Source organism: Cyrtonyx montezumae, unplaced genomic scaffold (genome assembly GCF_038088225.1).
Source record: "Cyrtonyx montezumae isolate F1298 unplaced genomic scaffold, pur_monq_1.0 scaffold_8, whole genome shotgun sequence".
NCBI lineage: Eukaryota > Metazoa > Chordata > Aves > Galliformes > Odontophoridae > Cyrtonyx > Cyrtonyx montezumae.
The window spans coordinates 16,684,115-16,702,541 of NW_027072089.1; the positions used below are offsets into that span (position 1 = coordinate 16,684,115).

Consider the following 18,427-nt stretch of genomic DNA (forward strand, 5'->3'; position numbering starts at 1 on the left):
CTGAGAATGTTTCTGCTTTTTGTGAGAGGTCCCTGCAGAACCCACACAGACCTTCACATGGGCAGAAGTGTTTTGCATGTGATAATTACACATGGATACAGCAGACAGTCTGGAATAGGTCAGCCTCTATACCTTGATGTTTTATAATTACTTTAGAAGCCAAACAGAGAAAATTACTTTCCTTCTGAAGTTTCATTTTCTGTTGCTATTTGGCAGCCTTTTTTCATTCTGTCCCATAAAGCACTCTCTTCAAACTCTGCTAAGGAAGTACAATTGCCTTAAAAAAGCAAAAGTATGTGAGAGTTAAATGTAACTTTTTTCCCATAAGTGTCATTCTCCTGGCTAAGAATTCTTTAATAGATACTCAGCAGCGGAGAACAGAAAGTATTTTTAATTTCAGTGCTTTGTATATTTACAGAGGGATTACAACAAACTTCTACACTTTATCTACATTTTAATAGGTCAGTGTGAACATATGAAGTGTATTAAGGTGGACTGCCTCGCTTATTAAACTTACGTAAATTCGTCAAAAGCCCTCAGCAATTGTGTGCAACAGGGGCTGGAAAGTCAAGCAAGATTGAGGTCATGCATCCAGCCAGTTTGTAAGATGATCCCTCTGTACGAGCCATCAGCCATCCTTAGCATAGGGGCGCACTCATACACGCATTCCTGTCAAGTCATCTTGTGAAAGGCTGCTTGCTTCCAGCTTGGCTTGAATGTGCAACCTTAATAAAACTCACTGAAGTCTGAGAGAAAATAGCAGTTCTGCTGCAGATAGTGTAGGGGAAAGAGACTGGGATATGCATATGCAGCTGACTAAAGCAGGCTACATGCTGGACTGTAACAGAGAGGAAACAATAAATCTTAATTACTATGCAATAAATATTCCCAATTTTAACTAAGGAAGCTATTCTCATAGTTAAATTTAAAAGAAAATAACAATTTATCCAAGTTTGATTACTAAAGTGTGCTTCTCCAGTCCTTTTTTTTTTTTTTCCTAGAGACTTTAAGAAAAATTAAGAAAAAAAAAACGAAAGAGGAAGAAAAAGTTTTTCTAAGAGTGGGAAAGGAAAGTAACAGTAACATGTCAGTTTTCCTTTCCTTTGCTTTTCTGGCAGCACTCCTTGCTCATATAGGCTGTACCACTCAGCGCCGGGGTCCGGAAGCCAGTGGGAGAAGATTTAACCGGATTCAGCATGGGCAGTGCACCTATACTTTCATTCTTCCAGAACAGGACGGGAACTGTCGTGAAAGCACAACAGACCAGTACAACACTAATGCTCTTCAGAGAGATGCTCCTCACGTGGAACAGGATTTCTCTTTCCAGAAACTGCAGCATCTGGAACATGTGATGGAAAACTACACACAGTGGTTGCAAAAAGTAAGTGTTTCCTTTTATCTTCTTACTCAGTGGCTGTTTGTTGTTGTTATTTATTATTATTCTTTTATGCTGGTGTAGTTCATAGTTTTTATGAGATTTTTTTTGAGAACTGAGATTTTATCTCATTTGTGCGTAGGGGGAAAATTCCACAGTCAGTGTGCACTGTTCTAAGGGCATTGTTTTTGTGAAAAGAATTTTATTTGCATTGCTGAAAGATGCAGTTTTTTAAAGCTTTATCTTGAGAGACCATGGATGTTTTGTGAAACAGTGTATACAGAAATCCACCAGAGACTCTAAGGACAGAGCTTACTAAGTAGCCCTATAATCTCCTCTTACGGTTCACAGAGTCAGAGTAGATGTCATGCAGGATACCTGCTACTCTGACAGGAAAAGGGGACATCTGAAATAATCAGCACTTATATGCACTGTGTTAAGAATATCTCTGCCTCTCCAGAAATAGATCCTGTAATACTATTCCACCCAGTTAATTGCTGGAAAGAAAGAAAAAAGCATTTAGGCGTTCACACTTATAAATCATCACAGTAAAACTTTTCTGTTGCATAGATTACACCGGGCTTGAAACAGCCTGTTTTAATTTGTGTGTGTTCTTTCATGGAAAGGGAAAAATGAGGTGAAAGGTGTTGTAGTAACTTTGCAGAAGTAATGCTTTTAAAGAATTTGTGCCAGAGACCTGACCTCCCACTAAACTTTTTAGTATTCAGTGTATAAGCTGAAGTTTGGTCCAGAAAATACTTAAATATGTAAATAACTACTCATGTGAGCACCCCTCGTTCACCTTAAACAGGATTACTCACTGCAGCATAATTACATACACTACAGTATCTTGTCCATGCCTTGGTAATGAAAACGCCTTGGGAGAGTTGACAAGTAAAAATAAATAAATAATGAAGCAGCCTTTGTATCTAGTTACTTGTAAGAATACCATTCTAACTCTGACATTTTGACCTGCCAAAACTGAGAATATTGAGCAATTGGTGATGCAATTGGTCATGTAAAACGGCACAAACATTACTTCTGCATACAGTCCTTTGATGGATACATGATTTAACTGCAACACAAATTCATACTAAGAATGACAATCAGTGAAAATCTAGTGAGGACACTTCTAGGTAGGCTACAGATTCCTATTGGCATGTTTATTGATAATTATCTCAATTACAAGCTTTGTTTTGTCCAAACAGCATACAGGACAGAAATATGTTAAAAAAATGTAAACAACCCTCCCATCCCCCTGTCTACTAAAATCTTTAGAAAGAATTCTCTGATCTCTTGATAAATAGTGCTCTTTCCATATCTGGCTCTAGAAGGAGAGAAATGTGAACATGTGACTATAAAACAAAATATAACCAAGCATTTCTTTTTAGAACTACTTTCCTCAGTTTTTAATATGTTGCTCTGCTTTGGGGAATATAGGGCTGGAAATGAGGGGGCGTCTTTTGTAGAGTAAAGCATTTCTTAAGAATTTATTTTGCTGTACCTTGGGAGGCTGAGGCAAGCACTGAGAGGAAAATTTGTATCTGTGTTTATGCACACATGATTTTACTTGAGCAAATTGCCTGCTGAATCATGCTTATGAGACTTCACTTATTCTGTGTTTGTCCACTAGAGACTGAACTAAGATCACTGTTTCACTGTGAACTGAACAGGAAGAAAAATGAGTCTCTGGAGTGCTAAAGTCTGAGTTAGGGTTAGTGCTCTCACACTTTGGAAGGAAGTGATTGAGCAGGTAGGAAACCCAGTGAAAGGGTTTTGTATTGAAGACTCTTTTCTTCTGCGGTGATTGAAAAACTGGCAGTGGGCAGAACCAGCCCTCCATTCCTCCCAGCCCCCACCCTCTGCTCCCGGAGCATTACGTGAAGCCAGCCTTGTGCACATACCCCATGTGTCAGCTCACCCTGCAATGAAAGGACCTGTTTCTCTGTGTGATGGAGTGCGGCTCACTCAGAACAAATGAGTCAGATGCAGCTCCATTATAGCATCTCTGAATACTGCGTTTGCTTTGTTGCTGTTGCCCTTACAAAGCGTCTCAGCCTTAACTCGCTTCCTTTCAAAAGAAGTGTAATGCTTAAGTGTAAATTAATGCATTATGTAGATATCTTATATCTCATACTCTGCATTTGTTTCCCTTTGTCTTTTAATATCAGAGATAACTAGCTACACACTAATAGCATTTTACAGTGCACCTGCTGTGAATAAAATAAATAGTTATAGAGAGGTCTGTGACTGGAGTGGAATATTTATAGTAAGAAACAGTGTTCGTATTTCAGAATTTGAGATCAATTCTGATATACATTAAATAAATACTTCTATTAGACTATATAATATATATAACTTTTGTTAAAATAGTACCAATGCTATGTTTTGCAGAGTATATTATTTTCTTAGCATGAATGCCAGCCTGCAATGCTGAAAGAGAATTTATTAAGATAGTTTGTGAAAGCATGATTTCCTTAATAATTAAAGCACTATTTTAATTTAAAAAATCCCAAAATATTTACACTAGTAGATTTCTAGAAACCAGAAAATTCTGTTGTTGTTGTTTTAAATTGATTCTTACATCCTTGAAATCAAAAGTGCTTCTTTGATGACCTCCTAGCTTGATTCTAGATAAAAAATGTGCTTTCTTGGGAAGCTGATTACAGACAACTAAACCCCAGCCTTGTCCATTACCATTTGCATATCTGCAATCTGTGTAAGTGCAATTGGCTGGCAAACAAGGGACACAGCAAAATGCTCTGTGTAGAAACTATTTAGAAGATTATTTGGTAAATATTTTTAGAGGTCTTCCTAGAACTGTTTATTTTAATACCGGATAACTTTCCCCATTGTTTAAGCTTGAGTTTCATTTCTACAATATGTTTATACTAATAGTTCAAAACAAACAGTTCATCACAATTTCTTTCCTTCAGTAACTGACTGGCACACTTGATACTGTTTGGTATTTAAATGCTGGGTCCAAACATTGCCAAAGAGGAGTTATATGAATTATTATCATCATGTTTTACTTAGGAACTTTCTCTTAGCTTGGTGAACTTATGCTATCAATGGATCCAGTATACATACAGACTTGATATACAGATGAGTGTTTCATATACTCAGTCAACATAATGGTAATAGTAGTAAGTGAGCTTTATGTGATCCACTCATTCTTTTTTCTGATCTTTATCTAAACAAATACCATAAATTTTTAAAAATGAATGCTTTATAATCTTATACTACATTGAGCTAACACAGACGTGAAGTTGAGTTGAACATAGGCCACAATCAGTCTGATTCACTTGGATACAAATTTAGATTTCTTTTTTTATTAGTTCATCTGTAAATGTTGCTGGCACTATAACACAGTCCAAATAGAGAAGCTCCAGTTTGCTTCCTTTACTTTTCAAAGTATTCATGCTGTCATCAGATATAAGGAAAGAAGTATAAAAAGATGTGTTGGATTCTGCCATTAAAGAAAGAAATTATGAGCAGTTTTTCTAGAGTGTCTGCATCTCTTTCATTGTCTGCTTGTATATTTTTAATATATTTTTTATAAATTGTTTGTCTTGCAGCATTGTCTGTGCTCTCTGTTGACCTCTGTATTTTGCAAATATAGTAATACAAGTGCTCAATTGGGTTTTAAACATCTGCAGGGCAGTTAGATTTTTAGGAGTACCAGTCACTGTATAGAAGAAACTTCTGGAAAGAGTGATGTACACACCCTATGTGCTGTAGCTCCATCAAAAAATCCATCTCTCTGCCAGTAGGGCCTAGCAATGCAGTGAGATAATAATAGTGAGTTCATGTGTGTGGAGTGGCTGGATTTTGCCTTGGATTATATTTTGTTTTTGGGAGTTGGGAAGACTGCTTACATTTCACTTTTTCTGTGAAGATAGGAAAAATCGAGGCAGAGCCTGCCCCAAAGTTGCCAAGGTCTAGAAGACTACCAGAATATATAAAAATAAACTATATAAATATAGAAGTGACCATAATAAGCAATATTTTCACATCAACAAACGAATACTGTCAAGTTGAACTATTACATGAAACAAATTAGTAAAATTTTTTAAATAACATATACTACTCATGGAATAAGTATATGCAAAAACTAACTTTATGAAGTAAGAATGTTCACTGAACCAAACAGGCTCTAAGTAAATTCACAACTGCTGCTGAAAAAAGGTTACTTATTTACCTCAAAAAAAGTATCTCGATCAGTGATATGCCTGCATTTTAAAATATTTATCAAACTGTTGAGGACAGTTGGGACATTCTGAGAAAAAGACAAGACTTCAAATGTGGAAATGCCTGAAAGCTTTACGTTATTGGGGAGTAATATGTTTGACAACATTTTTTCAAGAGGCAGAAGAGTCTGAGAAGTAGAATGAAAGCCAGTCTCACATGTTGCCACATTTGGTAGCAAGTGATTTAAAACAATAATTCCCATGCTTGGACAGAAGGTTTTCTCATAATGTGCAGTAGAACCTGACTATGTTTATTTTTAGTGATGACTGTTGTAATTAGGAACTTTCTGGTAACAATAAAATATTACATTAATTAGTCCTCAGAAATCTCCAACCAACATGCCCAGTGGGATATCTCATTTGGAGCACTGAGACCTTTTCTAGATGAAGTCGATATAAATGGCTTGTCAGCTGGAGGGTACTGAGAACTCATCTTTCCCATTCCCTTTTGTGGTTTGGAAGCTATCTCTACTTCAGAGGGTTGGGTGCCTTAGAAAAAAAAAAAAATCCCCCATCTGGGAAAGTGTAGAGCTGGGTATTTTAGTCCCAAACTTCTGGCCAAAGCCCAGAGATGAGCAAGGTAGGTTTTACTTTGTTACAGGGAATCTCTCAGATCAGTGTCAGGAGACAGTAGCAGGTCCAGAGGAAAAGCCAACCATCTTAGCCACCCTATGGAAGTCCCTACATCTCTTCATGGTCTGGGAAAATGTTCAGCAGCTCACTTCCTGATTTAAATGCCTCAGCTAAGTGGGATGGATTTAAACTTTATTTTCTGTCCATGGCTGTAGCATAAACTTTCATTGTGGCTTCAGGGAAATCATAAACTTTATGTATTTCTGTTTCCTTTTTCTAACACAGACATAGTACTACTACTAAATTTCACAAGGCTGCTGGGAGGCCTAATGTAAGTGATGTGAGATCAGAAACTCCTTTGAAAGGATATTTTTTTCAAAGTGTGGGAATATTTTTTTTTTATTTTTAAGTAGTCAAATGCAGAGATATGAATGTATCGTTAAGTGTATTTTTCAGATTTCAGTTGAGTAAATGGATTAAAGGTAAGGTAGATATATTCTGCTAATTGTGGGAATGGTACTCATTCTTAGAGTGTTATTAAAACCTCCTCAGCAGCTGTTACTCTGTCCAGTGGTATCTAAGATTAATAGGATTGTAGTTCAGTCTTGAACAGATTTTCATGAAGACCAGTGAGGAACAAACAGCATTTTGGGCTTGCTTCTATGATTTATTGCAAGCATATCCTGAAAGATGAAGATATTTAGCAACCTGTTTGTATTCATCTCAATTTACTTTGCAGCTCAGTTCAGCCTTCTCTGCATTTGCTGTGAGTTGCAAACAAAAAGCAAGTAAATGTGGACCTTCCAGAACTACTACCATTGTTTTAGCTGTCTAGTTGTTAACCTCATTTTCAGCACCAGCAGCTCAAGTGTTTTGAATAAACAGCTGCTGTCTGTAGAAGACTTCCCAGTAGCATGAGGATTTCCTCTCTTGTTAAAAGGTTGAAGTCACAAAAAAGAGCATTGAAATAGTATCATATTTCATAGGAAGAATTCTTTTTCTTATGAAACAAGCCATACTTTAACATAAGGTTATTCTTGTGAAACCACATGTGCATATTTTAGATGGTGTTATGAAACACCAGAGTGTTGAATATTCAGTTAGAAGAATTCAGTTAGAATTGTTGCACTTCTGTACTACATTCTTGCTAATGTTAATGCACAAAGATCAAGCTTTGCTTTTCATTACCTTAGTTAGGAAACAGTTTAATCTAAAACAGTGTAAGTCACTCACACACTGGGATAAGTAGCCTACTCAAAATTTTGCGATGGTTTATTTAGCCCTTTAAAAAACTTAAGAAAGTTAAATTAGTGCAATATCTTTGTCTAAATAAGATCTAACAATAAGGCTATGCTAAACATTGTGCAAGGATGTGGGCATAGGCACCAAAAATATGATAAATATGGGGTCAGCTGGAAAGATGCCCAAGTTAAATTTCCAAGCATTTTTAAAAATGGTTTGCACTTGGGATTAAAAAAATAAATAAATAAACAAAAATAAGTTGAGATAGTTTTATCATTCCTCTAAGGAAGTCACGTAGAAAAGTAGTGTTCAAGTGTATATTGTAGCTTCATGGCTAATGTGTTTCTTATACTTCTTTGACAGCTTCTAGCCGTAAGAAAAACAAAACAAAACAAAACAAAACCCACAGACAATAAGTAAACTGTTATAAAATAATTTGAGAACAGTTCTAGTTTGCTAGTGGATTATGTATGCCTTTAATAAGGTATTTGAAATGTCTGTTATATGGTAGCTCATGGTCATTTGTATTATCTGTTACTAATTCCATTCTTAAAAGAGAAAGAAATAAGATTAAAATGCAGATGCTATTATTTGTAGATAGAAAATCTGTGCTGAAATTCTAGGAGCAAAATGAGACTTTGAAAATTCTGTGAGAAGAACTCAGAAGTCCTCCCCTGTGTTTGAATGGGTGCACACATTCACACATGCACATACACATATGAATGCATTTAGATTTTGGAGTGACTTGTGCGAAGATGCACTAAAGTCCTTTTCTAATGTTCTGGCTTAAGTCCATTTCAGCATTTTAAACCTACATATCTTCTATTGGAAGTTTTGTTTTAAAATGCTCTCCATAGCTATAATTTCACTGTTTTTTAAAGAGTAAATTCTTACTTTGTATTTGGTAGGGATCTCTTAAAGTTTAGGTAATTGTCAAACTACTGCTTTGGATAGCTCCTAAAACTGATCTGTAGGCTCAAAAAAAAAAAAAAAAAATAGAAGAGTTGATAGCAAGATGTATCTCTGCATACTAATTGTGCAATAATTCTGTGTGAATGAGTACTCATTCTGTGTTGCCCATAAATTATGTATGTATTCATCCTTGTCTTTTCCATTTTGTTCTAAGAATGTTTGTACACTTGGGAAAAAAATATTGACTCTTTATACTGCCCATCCCATACAGGTTTCTGGCCCTATATGCAAGGCAAACCTGTTTGTGCTTTGTGCTTTTATAGAATAAAGCTGATCAGAACATGTGCATGGCATCTGCTTCTTTAATAGGATGTGGCATAACCATATAGTTCTTATTTTTCCTCACATCTTCTGGGAATTTTTGTTTATTGGAGTAAATTCCTGCCATCTGGCTTATTTTGTCTGGTTGTTCTAATGCAAATTGTGTACCAAGCTGCAAGGGGACAACCAAAATCCACTTGTTCCACTTAGCAGACTTGCCTTCTGATTCTATCTTGCCCAAGGCTCTGTTCTAGCGTTCTTTATTCTCTCTCTGGACCAAAGAGGCAAACAAGCTTGAGAGATTTTCCTAGAGATATGATCAACTCTGAACAACTCTGCCAGGAATTAAAGCAAGGCTAGATTGCTGTGGGAGAACACTGCAAAGAGAATAAGCAGAGGACCTTAGAAGGCAATTTCCCTCTTCTTGACAGCACAGCTTCTTTCACACTGCAGAATAAGTAATCAGATTGGTACTAATCAATTTGGAACCCAACAGCTATCTCTGTTGCAGGCTGATAATGCCATTTATAGACTGATTCTGTCTCCTTTCAAAACCAAACTTAAAGGCTTCCCATGTGCAAGAGGATTTACTTGAAAGATACAGTCTATGTTATAAAATATGTCTTCAGGTTCACATCATTTAGGAAGCCAGGCTTTTACTTTCCTCTTCCTGGAGTTTACAAAGGTACAGCTATCATTTGGGTGCACCTTCCCACTATTTTATATGTTACAACAAAGTTTCAGCCATTCTCAAAGAATTCTGGCCTTCAATAAGGCAATTTACCTCCCTGACTGTGGGTGAAAATATGAATTTCAATGTGTAGTTTAATATTTTATATTTAATGTATTTCAAAGCCTCTGAACGCATTTTAAATATGCATAAAAATGAAAACAGCAATTGTAATACAATCTCTGAGAAGATTTTATATTTACCTTTAAGATAATGAAAGACCTCTAGACCATATTATTTATGAACGTTTTAAAGTTGTCAAGCCATGTTTATAAAAGTTTATTTTTTTCTTTTTGAATCTCATCTACAAATACAATTTTGAACAATGAAGATTTAGGGAAAATAATTTTGTTAAAAGTTGCTTTTTTTTTTTTTCTGAGAACTTTATAGACCATATTTTTTTCTTGTTTCAAACCACCTATGGCTGAACTTGATGGGCTAATTTTCACTGTCTTGCATTCATATTCAAACAGTTTTAGCAATAACTGAGGTTTCATGCAAAAATCTTTTCGGAAGATAGGAAAGATCCTTTTAAAATTATTTCTCATAATCTCAATATGTAAGTGTAAATAACAAGGAGCATAGTAATATGATCCTTCACAATCCTTTCACTTCTCCATTCTAAGCAATAAGACTTTGTGCAGGTAAGCAAGGACCTTCAGATAACTATTTCACTTCATAAAACTAATATTTTCTATGAAAAATCTATCTGGGAATGGTTTGTTTCTTCTGAAATATCTCAGAAACACTATATATAACACCTGATTCTCTGAAGTCTCCTCCAACACCAAATAACTCAATGAAGAATGATATAGTCTTTGAAATTTAGGCATTCATACGTAGATAAAAGTGGGCTCAATTGAGGATTTAGGATCACTGCCATAAACTACTAAGTATATTTATGGGCATCATAGTTAAATATTTACCCTCTACAGTCTTAATTCATCATGAAATTCCTGTGGTCTTCTAGGCCACATCAGCAAGTTAACATAGTGATGGTAGCCCCCAAACCATGATGTGTTTGGTGCTGTGCCTGGAATTCTGAGGATCTGCTTAAAGGGAGAACTGCTCAAAGAAATGACTTAATCTCTTCCTGAATGAACTATTCCCCTTTATTTCTTGGCTAAGACTCCATACTTCACTGTGTGTGTGACTTGCCATTGTAGAGATAAATGGTCAAGGGGCACCTATCTTTCCTGCGTCACTTCTATCGTGTTAATGGGAAAGGCCATCAATGCTCTGGGACAAAGTTTTTTTGTGTTACTATTTTTGTAAGGAGGAGATATGGACTGCAAAATTCTCTATCACTTTAGCCCATTAACTAGAGAGACGATGATTAAGGTTGTTTCTCTTTGCATTTTTCTTGAATGATCCAGTCTGATCTCTTGGCTTTTACAAGAATTCCAGCTGATTCATTACATGTCCTTTTGTACATTCCTGTGATGTTGTATACCTCCAGTATAACTCAACTGATTTGGCTCCTGGCTTCATGTTAGTTGCTTAAGAATTATTTGTACCTGTTACAATGCCAGATTTCTATGCAGGGAAGCTGTCATGATTTGTCATCAGAATTTAAGAATCATCTGGCAGAAGAGGTCTTTGGTAAGCATTAACAACATTTAAGGTGAGGGATGATTACAACACAATAAATTCAGTAATATTTGGTGAAGAAAAAAAAGTACTTTGTTCTAAAGACAAAATGTACAAAATGTAATGCTTGGGCAAACTATGCACAGTGTTTGTGATGAATTTGTGGCTCAGGTAAGCTATAAGTGAACTATGAATATATATAGCTTTTTCAATTGCTTTTTTATGACTTTGAATATTTATGGTACAGGTACCTTCCAAAGAATTTAAGATAAACTTATAATTATGGACTGTTACCTCTTGGAAAGGGTCATCTCTGTGAAAGTGTAAAGAACCTGAATTATCAGGTATCAGTGACAGAAAGATGGCAAGAGTTAACTCTCTAAAAGATTGTGAGAGCTAAATTTGAGATGGCACTTCAGAACAAGAAGCCAGCCTATTTGAGGTTGATAAATGGATTCTTTAGAAGGCTGTTAAAATGTTGGAGGTTGCTGTTGTAATCCATAAATTTTTGTGTTGCTCAAGGTAGCAACATGTTAACAAAGCATGCAGATTAAGATAACTCTTCCTGTGATAGAAAAGGGTCAAAAATTACTCTGGTGTACAGCATGTTTGATAAAGTACCCTGAAGCAACAAAGCTGTACATTGTTTACTGAATGTTTGCCTCTATAACTATCATAATACCGTACATTTCAGAAGTAATACAATTGTCTTGATAACTAAATCATCATAGCTGAGGAATATTTCAAAGAAAACATTTTTTCTTTAGTTTTAAAGAGAAAACTGTGAAGTCTTCAAGTTTTGCTGGTTATTAAAGTATGTGAAATACAGACTAACCCCAGCAGAAGCTGAATAGAACCAGAATGCCATTTGTGGCAGTATGTATGGTCACCAATATGGTCACTGTCCTACAGGAGTGCTCTCAGTATTATCAGTGAGAACCTCAGAGGTAATGTTTGCCTTTGTTGCATGTGTTTGACCATTAAGTGAAGAAAAGATATGCTAACACCAAGCAAGCAAGCACCTGGGAGAGTCTGTATGAGCTATAGGCCAGAAATACTAGAAAATCATTTGCCCAAACTTGTCAACTGTGTTTTGGCAAGATCTAAGGATTTGATTCTGAAAGCACTGAGTCCTATTTTGAGCTAATTGTAAATTTTCCAAAAAACAATGAGCCCATGGGAGTTTTACCCATATTTAATGAATTGTTTTAATTTCACTGTTGGAGAATATTATCACAAGCATTTACCTATGTTCCAGTAACTTTGGACTTCAACAGCAAGTAGAATTGAGTGGGAATTGCTCTGTTACTCTAAACTGCACACTTGTATTTGATGTTTTTGAGTAAGTTGTTGAAGACAGAAATTCCAGAAACTTATAGAGTAGCTTTCCTTTAAAAAACAATAACACAGTAATCCAAGGTATCAAAAAATGGAATTACAGTTCTTTGTATGGTCCACAATGGGGACTTTAAGTGATTTCTTTGCTAGTGAAAAGTGGCCAGGATGGCACATACTGTGCAAGCCATCAAAAAGTCTTAAAAATGTTGTCAAAGTAAACTTGTCAGTTACATAGGGAATAAATGAATAATGTATTTAAGTGTTTAAACAATATATTACATATTGTCTTTTGAAGTAAAATGAATGGATGGATCAACACTAAGGAGTTATAAAATTAAACACAAATAGAAGTAAAAAGATTTGTTTGGAAGACAAAGATGCTTGATTATATTTCTTTAATACTAAACCAGCAAGCCAAAAACCCACCCTTTTTTACCTTGTACCATACTGCCTCTCAGTGTTCCCTATGCTATGAACCCTAGAAACAATGACAAAAATGCTTCTTGATCCAGGATTAAAAAAACCCAAAAAACAAAACAACAACAACAACAGCAACAACAAAAAACCAACAGCTTTGCACTCCTACACATCTTGGAAACATTTAGTTATTTGGCCACTGACCCCATGGGGTATTTCCTAGAAGCAGAATTGAGCAACAGTGAAATTGTCATGCTGTTATGGGCATGAAGATATGACATGGATACTTGATTTGTAAAATATGAACCATAATGTGACAACTTTTCCTTTTTCATTCTTTTTTAAAGACTACTTCAATATTTTCATTTATTATTTCACTGCCAAGATCATGGAGCTCTTGTGAAATTACAATAAAAAATATTTGGTCCATTGACATTAGATTTAACATTGGAATTTTTTTTTCTGGGCTATAATTCACCAAAATAGAACACTGGAAATGTGTTTCAGAGTAAATTTTCCATTTGTATTCTTAATTTTCAAGCTGACTGCCTTCAGTGTTAGTTATGTCAGTGTGGTTTTGAATGCTGTCATGTTTTCAGTTCCATAATACAGTCATTCTGAAAGCCTTATAAGAAAACTTACAAGCAAGTTGCAGTATTATTTTTAGAATATTACTCATAATGCAATGCAAGCTTTATATTATGAGACAACTCCACATCCTAAGTGGAATTGCCTGGTGATTTTCCTAACAGAGTGCATATTATATTTGTTTTTGTTACTATCAGACTTTGTCTGGTATTGCTATCACATGTTTTCCAGGTGTTGCCACCATTCGCCCTTTACCAAAAAGTAGGACTAGAAAAAACAGTAATATCCCATGGGAGCATAAACCCAGAGGAGGCTTTCAACACATTCCACAGAATCAAGCCATTATCATTAAGCAGTCTCGAGAGAACTAGGAACTGGAAGAAATGGTCTCTTGACTCTCGCCCGGAGTGTGATGCTGATGAGTTACTGTGCTTCTTGGCCTGATGCTGCTCAGAGTGAATCAGTGGTAAAAATCAGAGCTCAGTTCCTGTCCAGGAAAGGGAATTTCCCAGTCTTGGACACACTGAGCTGAAGGTGACCCTTTGCCCTTCCTTTCCACAATGCTTCCATGGATGGCAGAAATGCCTGGTCCAGTACTTGGCCCTTTGGACACAAGTCATCAGCACTTCTCTGCCTTATTGTGAGGGGATTTCTGAACGGTATGGGGCTGATTTCAGTTCTGTCTGGACAAACCTCCTTGGCAGAACAGGAAATTCCCAGAGGGTCAGGAGGAATTTTAAAGGGCTGGAGGGGTATGTTGCAAAATGCTAGCCTGGCAACCACGGAGACTGAAGTCTGTTATTTATAGAAGAGCAGAGGCAGAAAACAGATGGTGTGCTTCCTCACAATATGCTCTACAATCCCTGCATTGTGTCAGCATAAATTTGTGGGGTACCACATCAAGTATTGAGATGATAGTTTGGTCTCTATCCCCAGCCATTTAGTCCCTTCACATGCCTAGATAGATACCAGCTAATGCCACATGCAGTATCATTTTATAATACAAAAAGATCACTTTTAGAAAGTCTTGGAACCACACTGAAGATCAGAAATTGTGTCAAGAGCATCAGTGAAGCAATGCCAGTGTCAATCTGCTGCAGCTAAAAGGGGGCTCATGCCCAGTCTATGAGAAGCAGACAAATTTCAAAACTATTTTTTTGTGTTCATTTTAGTGCAGGATTTTCTGTGCAGCTTTCATTGTATGCACAGGCTTCTCCCAGCATTCCTCAGTCCTGAAAGTAGGATGCGTGTCTCATGAGAATAATATTATAAAGAGATTTTCGGTATTTCCTTTTTTGTTCATACCAGAAAGAATACCACTGCAACTTTGCTAGTAATGTTTTTTTCAGCATTCCTTTTTCCATTCCTACCAAACACCAAAAATGAACTGAAATATCAGTTGATAATTAAGCTCTTAAGTGCTCTGGTAGATTATTTTAATTTTGGTTTCTATGTCACTTGTCCAGTGGGCTTTTTCAGTTTTTATTTTCCTGAAGTTGACAGGAAATGCTTTGTCTCTTTCATGAAAGTGTTATAAAACACAATAATACTTTTTGTTGAGGTTTTCTGGAGATTAATTGGGCATTTCTTTGAGATATTTCTGTGACAGCATTTCTCCATGGCAGATATAATCTAGCTAGAAATCTTTTAACTGGAGAGCTTGAGACTTCAGATAAAGGGAGCTTTCTGACAGGGCAACACTTCCAAATCAAAATTTTATGGTTTTCTTCCCAAAAACTTAGAATTTTTGACTAAATAATGTCAGATGACTTGTTTTTGTCTATTTGAATACATATTTATAACACTATTTTCCTTTTATTTTTTAAAAAACTGAGCTTTTCTGAAACTGAAAGAAATGTCACTGGAAGACATTTTCTTGCTGATAAAGAGGATATCAGCAGATTGCTATTAAGTCACTACTTTAACACAGATTTGAGGGAAAGTAGAATCAAGTTCCAGTATTATACTGGCATATGAAGGAGAAGCCTACGCACAAAATCTATGTCCAGACACGACTAAGATGCTATAAAAGAGATGCACTGTATTGGTGTCATCCTGTTTATCTGGGAACAGTTGCTTCTGCAGTTTTCTTTTTCCTTCTTGAAGAAGATAGAGAGAATATGCATGTGGAATGTTGTTGATATAGAAAAGATTATGCAAACTGTTCCCTCTGAACTAGAGACATCTGAGTTCAAAGAGAACTGTTTGTAACTGTCCTTGTTTTAGATTTAATTAAGAAAAAATTCTTTTAGTTGTCTAATTTAGTTTATGCTAAAGGAAAAAAAAAAACAAAAACAAACATCTGCAAAACCTTCATCAAACTGCTTAAGAGAAAGTTCCTTTCGTAATTCGTATAAAAAATACGTAGATCCATGCTGAACATGTGATAATATTCCACTAATTGGTTTAGTGACATGCTAGAAATACCTGTCTGGCTGTTGCACAGACTGAAAACTGGGGTTCTTTTTTTTTGGAGTTTAGTGGAGCCTGCATCTCTCAACTGATAGGAGTGTACATCACCCTTCTGGCATCTTCTGATGATACAGTCTGTTAATACTGTATGTCAGTGCTTTTTATCTTTGTTATTTCTACACTACCACTTGCTGGCATAAGACCTTACTGTAAAGGTGATCAGATAAAATGTAAAACATGAGAAAAACCACTAGGATAGAATCTGCTCCTCTCAGGTACTGTGGCTGTCAAGGAGAGCAGAGCTCAGTGCTGCCCCTACGCTCCCTGTGAGGAGCTGCAGCCGCCATCAGGCCTCCCCTCAGCTCCTGGCTGTCAGTGCACACTTCTGTTATAGGTCTATTTAATAGTCACAAAGACCACACAGACTATTCTTGCTTTATTGTCTTCCATTCATTTCTTAGATAATGGTAACAATTGTTCATACTTCTGTAATCTTTTCTATTCATTATATTTTACAGTCATCAGTGGATAAACCTTCATGGCAACCAGAAGGTTTAGTGATGGCATGCATTGTGTTTTCATTATCCAATTGAATATCTAAGGTAAATGAAGGGTACCCTTCGTCATTTGGGAACTCTAAGTCTAGCCAACAATAATATCAATTTCTGACTCTATAGTACTTGTATGGTAATTATCAAATTCCACCTCTCAAATGTAGATACATAAACATATTGTTGTCTTTGAAATTATGCATCTCTCAATTTTATTTTATTTTTTTGTGGTAATAAATGATAGGCTAATTCACAGCTACCATTAAACTACTCAGCATAGCTAGTTGGAGCGGTACAGATTTAAATCAGCAAAGAATCTGGATGCTCATGCTTGCATGAAAACCTGATATATATATATATTTATATTTTCAAATCCATTGTTTCAGAGTGTCAAACTAGAGATGCCATTGCAATACAATGAACCAAAACGTAAACCATGTTTTAAAGACACAGAAAATAGAATTTTCTTCCAGAGCTGTTGCTTTGAGTAGTGAAATCACAAGTGGCCACCACTTTTGAAAAGTGAAACTTTTTTTTGTTTTTAAACATTAATATCTTGTACTTATTTAAGGTATAACATACTCAATCTTCCTATGCATCACAGCAATATAGAAATGTTCGTTGACAGCCACTGCTGTGTTTATATGTAGGAGTTCCTACATAGCTGGTTCCTAGATGTTCTTGCCTTATTTACTATGATCTGCTTTGACAGATTTACTGATTTAACTGGAATGAAAAATAGTCCAGGCAGTGTTAATGCACACCAATTCATTTTGTAACTCAATTTCAAGAAAGGCTCATTTTTTTCTATTTCTCAAAAAAAAAAAAAAAAAAAAGAAAAAAAAACACCAGAAAACAAACAAACAAAAGAACCCCCACCACTGATCGTACAGTTTACAATTCTATGATCAATTCTACAATCGATTCTGTGATTCTCTGGTTGGATGTGCAAGTGGTTCTTGATCCCAATGGATCGTCAGCAACATCTGTGAAAAAGCCAAACTATTTGACTTCTCTGTGCCGAAGAAAGCAATTTCCTCATCTTAGCAAGTGAAAACCTTTCCTAAACAGAAAACACCTTACTATGTTGCAGTCAGTCATTTTCCGCTGGTGTAGAGAAGATATAGAAATGTATCTAAAAGAATTAACTCTTAAGCTTTTAAAATGAAAAGTAAAATCTCAAATTTGTTGAAAATTCCTTACAATGACTTGTATAATTTATTAGCAACAACATCACTCCCCAGTGGGGTTAAATGTGATGACAGGTAAAATATAGAGCATATGCTGCCTTATATGAATCATACTGAGGACTTATTCAAATGATTGATGAAATGCATATACCTAGTATTATTTGACGTATATAATGTACTTTGAAACTCTGTTTAAACACCAATAGGAAAATCACAGTTTTACTGTAGTTTTGAAGTATTAATTTTTTTTGTTTCAATTTCATATATGTTGTTTGTGGTTTAGAACTGTTTTCAGAGGCTCGTGTACATTCAAAAAATTATCAAGTTAGGCAAAAATAGAGTATATATATAAAATATATCTGACCTTCAAATGAGGCAGCAACCACTAACACTGACTTCAGAAGGATATCTGGATGCTCAGTGCTGCTGGAAATGTGTACAGAGATTACATGTACAAAGCTGGCTAGTAATCAGGGTACACAAATTTCAGTGGTCATTTCTTAGGAGCTACAGAATCGACTTTTGTTGAAAATTGAACTTATATGATATAAACCAGTCTTGTGACTGCTAATGCAACAAAGACAATAGAGTTCCACATTGTTATCCAGCTTTCAAGTGAGGGAGGTCTGTGTGTGACTGGAATTTGTGAATGCATCTGTGATAAGGCAAAGTTAATTCACACAAATATGTATGCTCAGATGTTTTTTTGGTCTATTTGTTTTTGAGATAGATTTGCTTTTCCTGCAGTAGACCATACACCTGCAGGTCCCAGGCTGTCCTAAAGACCTCAAGTACAGTCAAAGGACAGGACAAGGCATTGGTCTGCTGCAGTCTTGGATGGGAATTTGCTTCCTTTTAGCATATAGAATTGCTTCTGCTTTTAACAATGACAAGCTGAAAACAAAAGCTGTACTGATGAGTAAGCCTTATATTCAGTG

At 35.9% G+C, this 18,427-nt stretch overlaps 1 protein-coding gene across 1 annotated transcript in view; it reads left to right on the plus strand.

The window, feature by feature from the left end:
• The first annotated feature begins 1,035 nt into the window (after positions 1-1,035).
• ANGPT1 (angiopoietin 1) overlaps positions 1,036-18,427 on the plus strand; it is a 154,508-nt gene continuing 137,116 nt past the window's right edge. The window contains exon 1 of the mRNA XM_065752965.1: positions 1,036-1,381. Within this exon, the coding sequence (XP_065609037.1) occupies positions 1,085-1,381 (297 nt within the window). The 5' untranslated portion in view covers positions 1,036-1,084. The remainder of the gene's footprint in view (positions 1,382-18,427) is intronic.